The following is a 14,209-nucleotide window of genomic DNA, read 5'->3' as shown; positions in this document are numbered from 1 at the left end:
AAGAGGGGTAGTGGGGGCAAGACAGTATACTAAAATGTTTTAAATATACTTTGTCTTTTCACAGTAATTTGAGATATACCAAGCACTTTTCAGGTCCAAAAGTGGCAGCCATTGACCCACTTGCACATTTACATTTTCCACAATAAACAACCAGATAACCACTGCCCCACAGAGGAATTTTGATGTGCTCCACTTCTAAGTCAACGGGTTAAGGAAGTTATTCATGCTGCACCTTATAACAATACAATACCACCACCAGTCCAAAATAGCACTTTGCCTACCAAATAAACGAGCAATGTTGTGCATGAATTTCAGTGCTGGAGCAATGATAGACACATAGGCCACTGTCCTGGCTAGCAGAGAGCAGTCGTTTATTCATTTTTGTGATAAAGTATGCAGACCCCAGCCAACTGACTTATAAAGACCCAAAACAGTATATCTTCTATGGGATGTGGCTCTGCGATTGGACAACACTTTGAGGGATCACGCGTGCTCCACTGACATCAATAAACAATTTAAGATGGACAGTTAGGCTACAGGTATTCATACACAAGGGCACTCTTTACATCAAAAGAAAATTGTTAGGTCTTGCACCTTTTTAAATTATCCAGAAGCTCAGTGATCTAGTTCCCCACTGCTTTTCGTATGACGATGGTTCAGCCAGAGTGGACTTGCTAAATAAACAGCATCCTTTCCTTCTGTATTATAAATTGCTATGATCATTTGCAACGTAGCATTCTAGAGTTTGTCCTCATTAGGGAAAATTTAAAAGCTTCAACAACATCTCTCCTTTCAGCAATGAGAAAGCAATTAGATAATATAACAAATGTAGACTTCACACTTTTGGGGAAAAAAAGTTTCTTGAATTTTTCTCTAAAGGACAGATGGACTGACACATTGGTACAGTCACAAGTGCAGGCCCAGGGATTTATTATAGTGAATGAAAAGGGATCAATTAACCCTGTGGAACCCTATATTTCCAATAGCCCTTCAATATGACCAGTTGTTCAGTTAGTGACTGCATCAAAATTTTAGTTATAGCTTTACGATGTCGATAATACCAAAATATTCTCACAACATTACTTGATGAAAAAGATTTCCAAAATCACCCCTACACAGCTGCAATGTTTAGATACAGCTGAAAACTCATGTTCTATTTATATTTACAGTCAAATGAAGTTCAACACAGCAGAATCCCAACAAAAACAATCTTAAATTTCTTCTCCAAAAAATGTATTGCCATCATTCACAAGCCCAATTTTCAACAATAAATCAACACTGCAAATCAGATACAACATTTCAGGTGAATTGGCCATGCTAAATTGCCCGTAGTGTTAGGTAAGAGGTATATGTAGGGGTATGGGTGGATTGCGCTTCGGCGGGTCGGTGTGGACTTGTTGGGCTGAAGGGCCTGTTTCCACACTGTAAGTAATCTAATCTAGTAATCTAATTTCATCACTTCATAATGGGAGCCAGTTAATGATGTACAGCAGGGGGCATGCTATCCTTCACGTATCCATCAACAAGTGCCAACAAGTAGTCAATCATAAGATTATGCAATTACATATTTTACTCCCAATAGTTTTGGATATAGGACACTTGTTTAATGTGAAATCCCTAAATGGAGACTGGAGTCAGGATGATCAAAAATGGGAATGCAAGAACATAACTAACCAGGACTCTAAGCCTGATTTACCATTCACTCACTGCTAATCTTTAGTTCAAGATCATTGACTGGCCTTTGCTTCATATCTTCTAATACCTTATAAAAATCTGTCCACTTCAATCCTAAATTTTAATTGAGCAACTCTGCATTGTTAAGAGTACAAATGTTGCACAAGTTCACTACTTAGTGAAAAATATATTATGGCCATTCATCCTGAATTTTCCTGCACCAATTCTATTGAATTATTTTAATCATTTTAAAAGTCTCAATCTGGTTACCCTTAAACTTTTCAATTCAGAAGAATACAGAGGAATTTCATGATTTATTTTTATAATGAAACCCTGGCATTAGTCTGGTAAAAATGTTTACTTTCCAAAAGCAATACTGATCAGAGTACTCCTATTTATACCACAGAATTATCCTCTTCTCACTGTTGCATGCCAAACCAACCAGTTGAGTTGGCCACAAAAATATTTCATTTGGCTTTTACCTTCATTTTTGTAGTTGTATGCTAATGATCTCCAGGCAAACAATCCATAGCTCCTTCACAACCTTCTTGTTCTAAGAAGAAAATACTAATTTGGCTTTTCTAGATCCCAAGCAGTTGGAGTTGTACACCCCCGCGCCAGAAGTTTTACTCATTCCTTCACTTTACGTCCTTTTCCAGTTTCCTATTTCCATCTAAGTTTTAAAATATCTCAAAATTCTACCGAGATTTCAACAGAGTAGAAGGAATAAGAAAAATATTCATCAAATTTGAACTCAACACTTTTTTCATTAATTAGATGCTTAAATAATTTCAAGCAAACATGAGGCAACTTTCCAAAAAAGTGTTTTAGCAACCAATATTTAGGTTTTATTTTAATGTAGTACATCTAATTAACAGCAATTACAGAAGGGTTTATTTGCATCATACACATGCATATTTGTATTTTAATGGTCTTCAGGACTTTCAGGTTGCCATAGACTCTGATGAGTGGACAATAGTCATTCTATTTTATTCCCCAGGCAACTGTAGAGGTGAATAAGTTTTCCTGTGTCTCTGTTTTCCATCTGGCATCAGCCTGCATCACTCCAAAAGCTGTTAAATGTTTGTTTTCTGTTTGCACTGGTAATGACTGCTTCACTGAACAAAAAAACATTCTTTGAGAAAAATCAGCCAAATTATTAAATCAGGAATGTTTTTCTTTTTAAAAAAGGCAATGTACTTTTGTTCGGAAAGGAAAAGGTAACTACTAGGGAAATTACTGAATCAGTATTGAACCCTGAGGGATGTGGGGAGAGAGAGAAATTGGGTAATTTTATTAACACAATTAGAGGACCAGATTGCTGAAGCTCCATCTCTCAGGTTAATTCAGTACTCACGATCAAGCCCAATAGCTCCTAGCCACTTTCCATGATAAAATTATCACCGCCTACTGTTAGAGCAAAATATTCAGTGTCATCAGCTGCTTCAATGAATAAAATAACTCCCTTGCCAAGAATGAAGCAGCTGATGACACTGCATATTTTTGTTTGAACAGTAGGCATTTATGATTTCATCAAGACAAATGCCTTTGAGGAGTCATTGCAACACTGAGACGAGAACAGCAACCTAGAAATTAATCAGACATGATCAAGGTAGATGCAATCTTTCCAGAGTCAAATTCCATCTCCTCACTGGAACATGCAATGGTAACAAAACTAATTAATGAAAACATAACAATGGTTTAACAATTTATTTTCACAGTTCAGGAACCCAAACCATGCTGTATACAATGTTATCCGGAAAAAGACTATGATTGCATTTCCATTATGGAAGCATCACAAACCAGCTTTAAAATGAGTTTTTAGTGCAGTCTTTTTAAGTTGAATCAATTAATATTGAACAGTAGAGCATTTAGAACCTTTTCAATTCGCATAAACCTTCTCATGTCTAGAAACACAGGAACAGCAGTCAGTCTCCATTCGATAAGATAGCAAATTAAATGCTTTATTTTGGAATATACTCAATTTCAGTACTTAAGCAAAAATTAGCTTCCCTAAATGTCCTGAAACGCAAGTGTTTAACTGTGAAATTGTGGAAGAACAACTAGTACAATACTACATTGTGTAGAAATCTATGCTTCATTGTCCAGAACAGCCAGTGGATGAAGTGTAGTCCAGGATCCACACATTCTTGAACCCTTGCAATAAAACTGAAAAATCTCAAATGGCCTCATAATTCTAACTCACGAGTTTATCCTGACTAAATTTAATCAAACTACAGCCATTCCTACCGCTGTTCTCTCACTTCTCAAAATATGTTAAACCGAAGCACAAGATTTACATGTGAAGAATGGTCATGTGGGCAAAGTACCAGTAAACAATTCTCATGGAACCATTTATCAAAAGTCATGTTCAAGAGAAGCATAGTAGGAGGGAAGCAAAAGGCAACATGTAACAATTTATGTAGCAACCCATAAAATTAGCCTCCATTCATAGCTGACCCGGACACTAGCAAGTTAGTTAAATCTGTAGTGGTGGGTTGGGGTGAAATGGGAGAGCAAGATCTCAATGAATGCTTTGAAAAAGAAGTTCTGGCAATAAACCCAAAAGTTTTGTAGCAACATCACAAACACAGAGTAAAATGCAATTCAACAGTTAGTGGTCGATAAACTGGAGTCTTTTACAGGCTTACCTTTTTGCCAATCAACTTCTTCCGCAGAAATTCCCGGGCCTCAAACATATAAGGAATGTCATAGAGGGGCCGCAGTTTCCTTCGATCCTAAGTATAAAATGAAAATATTTTAACTAGAGTTTTCTCTATTGACGAATAACAAAAAAGGACAGACAGATGCCTATTTGAACAGCAATTAATAGACTGTATAATAGGATGGTAGAAAGTAGCATTTCTCAGATAAACTTGTTGTTTACTTATGTTTACTGAATTTTGACTCTTGGAATCTCATTTCTTAAGAATATGGCCACTCAGATGCATAAAATTATTATTCAGCACAAAAGTAGCAAGCAGTGTTAATGTGGTCTGCACTGTAACCATAGTTTCATTCCAGAAAATCACTACTTGAACCAGATATGCCAATAAAATTAAGTTCATATGGCATTTTGTTTTCCCTACTCTTCCTCAATGCAAGTATGAATGAGCAACACTTGTTTCTGAAAAAATTAGAATGCTAAGTACATAGCTAAGATGCTGAAAATGAAACTTAGGATTGTTAAGGAGGATGACGTAACAAGATCGACAGTCAAAATGACGGCAAAAGTTTTAAAAGTCATCAAAATAAAAGTTTCTTCTTTGTTTAAAGGTTATCAGTGACACTTCAATGTCCAGGTCTCCTTTTACTATGCCCACACCGAATATCTTTTGGTTCCCTTGCCAGTCAAGAATCTATCTACTTAGGATCTGTTTCCATGCTGTACATCTCTATAACTCTATGACTCTTCAGTCCAACCCATGCCAACCAGATATCCCAACTCAATCTAGCCCCACCTGCCAGCACCCGGCCCATATCCGTCTAAACCCTTCCTATTCATATACCCATCCAAATGCTTCTTAAATCTTGCAATTGTACCAGCCTCCACCACTTCCTCTGGCAGCTTATTTCATACACGTACCACCCTCTGTGTGAAAAAGTTGCCCCTCAGGTCTCTTTTACATCTTCCCCCTCTCACCCTAAACCTACACCCTCTAGCTCTGGACTCCCCGACCCCAGGGAAAAGACTTTGTCTATTTATCCTATCCATGCCCCTCAATTTTGTAAACCTCTCTAAGGTCACCCCTCAGCCTCAGATGCTCCAGGGAAAACAGCCCCAGCCTGTTCAGCCTCTCCCTATAGCTCAAATCCTCCAACCCTGGCAACATCCTTGTACATTGTTTCTGAACCCTTTCAGTTTCACAACATCCTTCCAATAGGAAGGAGACCACTTCTGCCTTAAAAATATTCAACAATCTGGTTTCTACCATTATCTGAGGAAATTACATTCCAAATGACAAAAGAATTCAGGATAAAAGAAAAAATGATAAATAAAATGGCAAAACATGACACAAATCTATCTTAAAAAAAGATCAGACATGGATTTGTTGTGTATCCTTCACATCCCCCAGGCATTAACATACACTTCATAATCAATTAAGCACTTATAAAACGGAATTATTAGTATGATGCAATCAAGTAAGAAGTTCGAAAGTGAAATTACTGATGTAATACCATAGTAATGCATTGGTAAGAAAATACTGTGAAATGTCAGCGAAAACATTGTGATTGAAGTGCAGCTTTGAATGACCTTCCGATTTGAGAGAAAAAATTCTATCCTTGAATGAAGATTGACACTTCAAATAAGCATGTGCTAAACCAGAACTTGTAAACTGCAGGCCAACAAGTGTTTATTTTGAGGTAATAAGCCATAACAAAATTCAGCAACATTGATAGCAACTGGGGGGATTGGAAAGATAACTTAGTTCATACATCATAGATCAGTTGAACGAGAGGACAAAAACTGCTAAATGGAGTACATTGTTGGAAATCAAAATTATTCACTTTTCAAGAAATAATGAAAAAGCGGTATTGCTTAACTCAAGAATGATGACAACAGAACATTCAACTCCTCAAGCCTGCTCCCCCATTCAGTAGATCATGGTCAATATGTTTGGGCTTCAAATTCAACATTGTCATCTATTCCCAATCTTCCTTGCCTAACAAAAAAAGCTCTCCACCTCTGCTTCAAAAACATTAAACTGCACTGTCACAACTGCATTCTGAGGCAGAGTTGCAAAGTCGCACAAATGTTATGACAGAAAAAAATTCTCATCTCCTCCCTAAACAGAGACCCCTAATTTTAAAACAGTGCCACTCAATTCATCCACAAGAGAAAACAACATGGCATGACTATGCAGGATATTACATACTTCAATCAACCTCACTCTAAAACAAGGCCAGTTTGTTTGATTACTCTCCTTCCCTTTAAACACAGTACCAATCTTGAAAAGCATTTATAAATTTATTTTCACAAAATCCATTCAGGACAAAACAAAGATCCACATGTTTGAATTTGGCATCAGTTGGCATCACATATGCACCAAAAATCTGAATGGGGTGTCTCCAGTAGGACATCATTCCTGCTACTGACCCAGGGCTATTATTTTCTGGGTAGGTGGGCTAAGAAAATTGCAGCTGGACCAGGTTTTCAGTCAGTAATGTAGTTTTTTACAATATGAAAATTTCAAACTGTTGACACAGTTGTTTTGAGAAATTCCTTGAATAAGAGACAGCTACTCAACACTTGTCAAAACTAAAGATTTAAGATCATCTTTTGTTTGCTTTGAAAATATACTTCTTTCATTCGTTGTGAAATACATCAGACATCCTGAGGTCAGGAAAGAAATTATATATACATGAATATTTCCATTACTGTGTATTTATAAATATTATTTTTGATGGTTTCTTCAATGATTAAGATGATGTTTTGAACACAATCATTCAGGACTTCTAGGCATACTTTCACTTTTATATTAATGAACAAGAACAAAAAACAATTCAGAAACCTGGGTCTACGTTTTCAATTTTTATGTAAACTATAGGGACATCTTGACTACGCTATCGAACTGACATTATCATACCTTTATAAGCCGGGAGCTGACCCAATAACAACTTTGAAAATACATTAACGAACTCCATGCTAACATCTAAGCTCAAAGGCCAAGAAAATTCATTGTGCTATTATTTTATCAAATGATCAAAGGAATAGGATTGGTTCCCAAAAGAAAAAAATAAGAATCATCACTCCCTTCCTTTACAATAACCTTCACTATGGCCTTTAAGATACATTACCATAATACCTACTTTTTAATCAGTCAGATATTGAGCCATCAGCAACAAGAGATACAAAACTGTGCAATAATATGATCTTTCCTTTCTGATTGAAATTTAGTGGCTCCTTGTTAAGTTAGATCATATATATTTTTTTTTACACACACACACACACACACGGCAAGCTCCTTAGGTTATTTGGACAGAGCTTAGTCTTGTTCTCACTTCTTGAAGACTAATGCAGTGTTACTTGCAGTATTAGTTGTTTGTTCAGCTGTAACATAACTAGAGAGACCCCAATATTTTGATAGGAAAATTCTGCATTTGGGCATTATTTTCATTCCTCTATTGATGCCATTAATTGCTCAGGACCAAAGGTTAAGGAAAAGCAGCTTCAGAAAGCATAATGAGCAAAAATATTTCCGTAACAGCAGAGTTTTGAGACTTACAGACCTCCAGTTAGATACAAGTTCAAAGCACCTGTCCAAGTGCAAAAACATGGTACAATAAAATTTCTGGCATTTTTTTTAAAGCCAGCTTATTGAATCAGTCCTGGACTATCATGTAGATCTCGTGAAATTATCAAACACTAGCAACAGAGCAGAACCTAAAAGATCTGACGGAAAATTGGTTGTCTGCAGTCATAGAGTAATAGAGTCAGATGTACAGCACGGAAACAGACCCTTCAGTCCAACTCGTCCATGCCGACCAGGTATCCCACTTGCCAGCACATGGCCTATATCCCTCCAAACCCCTCCTATTCATATACCCCTCCAGATGCCTTTTAAATGTTGCAATTGTACAAGCCTCCACCACTTGCTCTGGCAGCTCATTCCATACACATACCACCCTTTGATTGAAAACGTTGCCCCTTCGGTCATTTTTATATCTTTCCCCTTTCACCCTAAACCCAAGCCTTCTAGTTCTGGACTCCTCCACTCTAGGGAAAATACTTTGTCTATTTATCCTATCCATGCCCCTCATGAGTTGTTTTTTCAAATTTATCTCTGGGAAGTGGGTGTCACTGTCTAGTCAAAATTTATTACCCAAGCTCAGTTGCCCTTAAGATGATGAGCTGCCTTCTTGAACCATTGCAGGCCTTGATGCAGTTGAAGATAAACTGTTTCAGCATCTGAGTTATCATGAATGATTCTGAACAATTTTGCATAACGTGAACATGCTCACTTCTGCCCTTACAACAGAGAGATTGATGAAACAGTTGAAGACGGTTGAGCCTAGAACACTACCATGAAAACTCCGGCAGAGATGTCCTACAACAACCACAATCATCATTTTACATGTCTGGTAGGACTCCAATCAGCAGAGGGTTTCACCTGATTCTGTTCCTGCTCTCCTCAGGTTACAAATCAGCAAAGTTATATTAGAAAGCAGGAGGCAATTGCCTAATGGTATTATCATTGGACTTTTAATCTAGAGAACCAGATAATGTTTTGGGGACCTGGGTACAAATCCTGCCACAGCAGACAGTGGAGTATGAATTCAAGAATAATAATTCTGGAATTAAGAGTCTAATGATGACCATGAATCCACTGCTGATTGTTGGTTCACTAATGCCTTTTAGAAAAGGAAATCTGCCAGTGACTCTAGACCCACACAATGTGGTTGACTCTCATCTGCCCTCTGGGCAATGAGGAATAGGCAATAATTGTTGGTTTAGCTAGCAATGCCCTCATTCAGTGAGCAAATTAAAAAAATATTGGCCACTTGTGCTTTTAGTCAAAGTTCTTGACATCTGGGGAATCTGGAAACAGGAAGAGGTTGCAGCTTGAAACTATTTAGAATTTACCAGGAATTGGCAACCTCCAAGACAATCCAGATTGTAAAGTAGTGTGCATTAATTTTAGAGAATTAGACACCACAAATAAAGAAACTAACACAATCATCAAGTCCAAAAGCTTGCTGAACCAATGAAGCAGAAGTAAAGAAATTCATGTTAAAAGTAAAACAGACATTCCCAGCTTCAGAATCACTGAAAAAACAAATTCCACTTCATTTTAATTTAACATACTACAGAATTTCACTGCAGATAGTGAAAATGTTATTTAATACAGTCAAAAACAAGTGTGGCTTCAAGTCCTTTCGAAAGCTCTAGACCTTACTAAGCAAGGCCTGCAATTAGGAGCTAAAAGTGTTACACTAAAAAAAGTTATTTATGTCCAGGCAATTGGACGTTTGTAGTCGCATTCTTTGGTATTGGACTTGTTTCTGTTACAGTCAACATGCTCAGAGGTGGGTCTTGAACCCAAAGCTTCTTGGCCTAGGAGGTAGGGACACTCCCATTGCACATCAAGAGTCCTTATGTTGGTGGATAATCTGGTTCAGCATTGGTAGCAAATATGTACAGCTATATTCTAATGAAACTGTTCAAAGACGTTATTATACAGCAGGTATGACTTGAACTCAAGTTCCTTGGTTCTTTTGTGCAACAACCCTAAACGAAATTATTTTTCTAATCAAAATGTTTAGAGATGTTATGACACACTCCTGTAGCAGGTGGGATAAGACTATGAAGCCATCTACCAATGACTTTAGAACCGATTACATTGCAATTGTTTTCTCAACTGAAAGTATGAGCTTTTGTTATATTGTCATGTCAAGATCTGTTCGTCCATCCGCTACAACCTCTCCACCCCATAGCTGTATCATTTTAAACATCCCCCTTAATTCTATTTCACTCTATTGTATTTTCTCATCTGTCCAACCACAAATGTTTATCATGCAAGTCCGAATGAACTCAAAATTATTGCAAATAGTCTGTGATACTGTGATCTGGAGGCAACTGAACAAATCTACTAGTTTTTTTGCATTTCATAACGGTTACAGTTCAGGAGACAATTCAGCCCATTGAAAGCTCCATTGGTGGTCCAATAAATTCAGGGCAAATTTTGTGTTTATTCGTTCACGAGATAAAGGCCTTGCTGGCTAGGCTCGCAGTTATTGCCCACTGGACAGTTTAGAATCAAACATATTGCTGTGGGTCTGGACCAGGTAAGGATGAAGGTTTCCTTCCCTAAAGGACATTAGTGAACCAGATGGATTATTCCCGACAATTGACAATGGACTTATGGCAATCATTAAGACGCTCAATTCCAGATATTTACTAAATTCAAATTCCACTAACTGCCGTGATGGGATTCAAACCCAGGTCTCCAGAATGTTGGCTGGTCTCTGGATTAATAGCCCAATGACAAAACCACTAGGACATTACCTACCCAATATGCAAGCTCTTCAGCTATCTAGAAACTAATCTACCATCACTTCTCTGCCCCTACCCTATAGTATTACATATTCTTGTTAATTAGATGGTCCAATTCTCTCTTTCAGGCCTAGATTGATCCTGCCTTCACCGTTTCACTATTTTAAATCTGCCCTCTAGGTTTTTGACTTTTCCAATGAGGGGGTGGGTGGTCAGTTGTCTATAGATAATGTGAAGCAATGTAACTGCATTCTTTGTTCCTTAACCTTCACTAAATCAATTCTGTGCTTGAACTCTCAGATATCCACCCCCTTCCTTCAACACTGCAGTGTTCTTAAGCAAAAATGCCACCCTCCTTTTCTTCAATCCTCTATTTCTGAGCATCTTGTAACCAGGAATATTCAGCCAGTCCCACCCTTTCTTAAACCAGGTCTCCATTATTACTACGTCATAATGCTATAAAGGTGGTCCATGCCACTAATTATCCAATGTTAACTATACTGCTTGCATTCACATAGTTATGCTGCTTCTATGATGTAGGTTTCATTATTTTCTCCTCACTAATTCAACATATGAACTTATTATTTTCTATTCTAGTTCTATCTGTCCCCCAACTATTTTGAGCATCCTAACATCATGCTAATCTTTTCTCCTGACTCCCACTTACTCCTCCTGGATTAGTTTTAATACTCTCCAATAGCACTAGTGAACACTCCAGAAGGACCTGGATTTCTGGCTCTGTTCAGGTGCAGACCATTCAGCTTGTACAGGTGCAATTGTCCCCACAGCCAACCCCACAAATCAGAAGTACTCCTTCTTGCACCATCTTTCCAACTACTCCATAAAACCCACAAGAGCAGAAATTAGGCCATTCAGCCCATCAAGTCTGCTCCACCATTCGATCATGGCTAATAGGATTTTCAATCCCATTTTCCCCATTTTCTCCTCTTAATTTTTGAACCTCTGCAATCAAGAACTTACCTATCTCCGCCTCAAATATACTCAATGACCTGGCCACCATCGCCATCTTTGGCAATGAAATCCAAAAATTCATCACTGTGGCCAAAGAATTTCCTCCTTATCTCTGTTCTAAAGGGTCTTCCATTTACTCTAAGGCTATGCCCAGAGATCCTTATCGCTCCTGCCAATGACAACATCTTCCAAATGACCATTCTATCTAGGCCGTTCAGTATTCTCTAAGTTTCAATCGGATATTCCTCCCCCCATCCTTCTAAATGGCATTGAGTATAATCCCAGAGTCAAGTGTTCCTCATATGTTAAGTCTTTCTTTCCTAGGATCATTCTCATGAACTGCCTCTGGACCTACTCCAGGGTCAATATTCCTTCCTGAGGAATAGGGTCCAAAATTACTCTCAGTACTCTAAGTGTGGTCTGACCAGAGCCTTATAAAGCCTCAGAAGTATAACTCTGCTTTTATATTTAGTAGTCTCTAGATGAATGACAACATTATAGTTGCCTTCCTAATTACAGACTCAACCTGCAAGTTTACCTTGACTGAAACCTGGACTAGGACTCTCAAGTCCCTCTGTACTCCAGGTTTCTGAATTTTCTCCCCACGTAGAAAATAGTCTGCCCCTCTATTCTTCCTACCAAAGTACATGACCTCACACTTTCCAACGTTGTATTTCATCGGTCACTTTATCCCCACTCTCCTAACCTGCCTAAGTTTTTCTGCAGCCAGTGTGCCTCCTGAAAACTATCCATCCATCCCTCTACCCATCTTTGTATCATCTGCAAAATTAGCCAACATGCCCTCAGTTCCTTCATCCAGATCATTAATGTATGAACTGAAAAGTTGTGATCCCAACACTGGCTGTCTGGCAGAAGGCAGAGAGTGGGGTAAAAGGCTTCTTCTCAGGATGAAAGCCAGTGAGTTGTGGTGTTCCTCAATGGGTCAATCTTCTATCCATGCTAGTACCTTGTCTCTAACACCACGGGCACTTATCTTACTCAGCAGCCTCCTGTGCATAACCTTATCAAAGTCCAGTTGGATAACATCCATTGGCTCTCCTTGATCTAACCTGCTCATTACCTCCTCAAAAAGTCTGACATTTGTTAGGCATGACCTCCCCTTGATGAAGCCATGCTAGCTTTGCCCTATTTTATGTATTCAGAAATCTCAATCTTCACAATGGACTCCAAAATCTTCCCAACGACTGATGCATGACATTGAAGTAATCCAGAAATTACTTTGAGGTGTTGCACGTTCATCTTCTACCAACTTCCTAAATTGAGACTGTAGGACCACATCTTCCTCCTATGCTGTTGGTTCAACATTGTTCATGAACTCATGCCATTCACTCTATCCCACATGACCAACCTGCAGCCAGTGACATCCATGATCATGGCATTCTGAAAATGCTATCCATACAGTTCTCTACCTCACAATTGCACTTCAGTGGTTTCAGCTGCTATTCGAGCTGCATGAACTCAAGTAGGTCATACTAAGTATCCTCTTGACCGAGTTGTCTTTAAACTTATTAAAGTAGTTTAACTTTACTTAAACCTTAGATTCCCTACAGTATGGAAACAGGCCGTTCAGCCCAACAAGTCCACACCAAGCCTCTGAAGAGTAACCCTCTCAGACCCATTCCCCTACCCTATATTTACCCCTGGCTAATGCACTTAACACTATGGGCATTTTGGCATGGCCAATTCACCTGAATTCACCAATTCATCTTTGGATTGTGGGAGGAAACCAGAGCACCGAAGGAAACCCAAACAGACATGAGGAGAATGTGCAAACTCCACACAGACAGTCACCAGAGGCGGAAATCAAACCTAGATCACTGGCACTGAGATACAACAATACTAACCATTGAGCCAGCATGTCACTTTCTTTTGCAGTTTATCATAAAATGGAAAGCGAAAATTCCTTATTTTCGCCAAAAATCAGCTCTCTTCTGTTTACAAATTCTTACTTTCCTTGTGCTAATTTTAAATTCCTATTTTTCAAAATTATTAGAATTGAAATAAAGTCCCCCAACAACAGCCGCTCAACAATCTACTTTCCTGTAATGCCACTGTCACTTTGCTTCTCTGAAGAAAATTCTGGAGATTGTGCTCATCTGCCTTTGTTGGCAATGGCAAATGCTATTGGTCTCTCATCTTAAATTGTGCTTAAACATTCACTGTTTGGTACATTTTTTTGTTCTGAAAATGTGTTGCTGGAAAAGCACAGCAGGTCAGGCAGCATCCAAGGAACAGGAAATTCGATGTTTCAGGCATAAGCCATTCCTGAAGAAGGGCTTATGCCCGAAACGTCGAATTTCCTGTTCCTTGGATGCTGCCTGACCTGCTGCGCTTTTCCATCAACACATTTTCAGCTCTGATCTCCAGCATCTGCAGACCTCACTTTCTCCACATTCTTTTGCTCTGCCTGTCTGCCTCAGTTCCCAAAGTTAAATGAAAACAAATGTTACAATTGTGAAACAGAAGTTCTTGAGGTTAAGTTTGAGGCACATTTCTGGGGAAGAGGGGAGCAAGCTTTCCTACAATTCCATTTGGGACTTTTTTCTT

General features: G+C 38.5%; 1 protein-coding gene across 1 annotated transcript in view; it reads right to left on the bottom strand.

Annotated features, from left to right (window-relative positions):
* Positions 1 to 14,209, bottom strand: part of snd1 (staphylococcal nuclease and tudor domain containing 1) — an 845,795-nt gene that overhangs the window by 735,521 nt on the left and 96,065 nt on the right. The window contains exon 11 of the mRNA XM_060842752.1: positions 4,326 to 4,412. Within this exon, the coding sequence (XP_060698735.1) occupies positions 4,326 to 4,412 (87 nt within the window). The remainder of the gene's footprint in view (positions 1 to 4,325; positions 4,413 to 14,209) is intronic.

The sequence above is a fragment of the Hemiscyllium ocellatum genome, chromosome 23 (assembly GCF_020745735.1).
Source record: "Hemiscyllium ocellatum isolate sHemOce1 chromosome 23, sHemOce1.pat.X.cur, whole genome shotgun sequence".
NCBI lineage: Eukaryota > Metazoa > Chordata > Chondrichthyes > Orectolobiformes > Hemiscylliidae > Hemiscyllium > Hemiscyllium ocellatum.
Note: the sequence above shows the minus strand (reverse complement) of the source record. Positions and strands in the feature narration are given on the sequence as shown.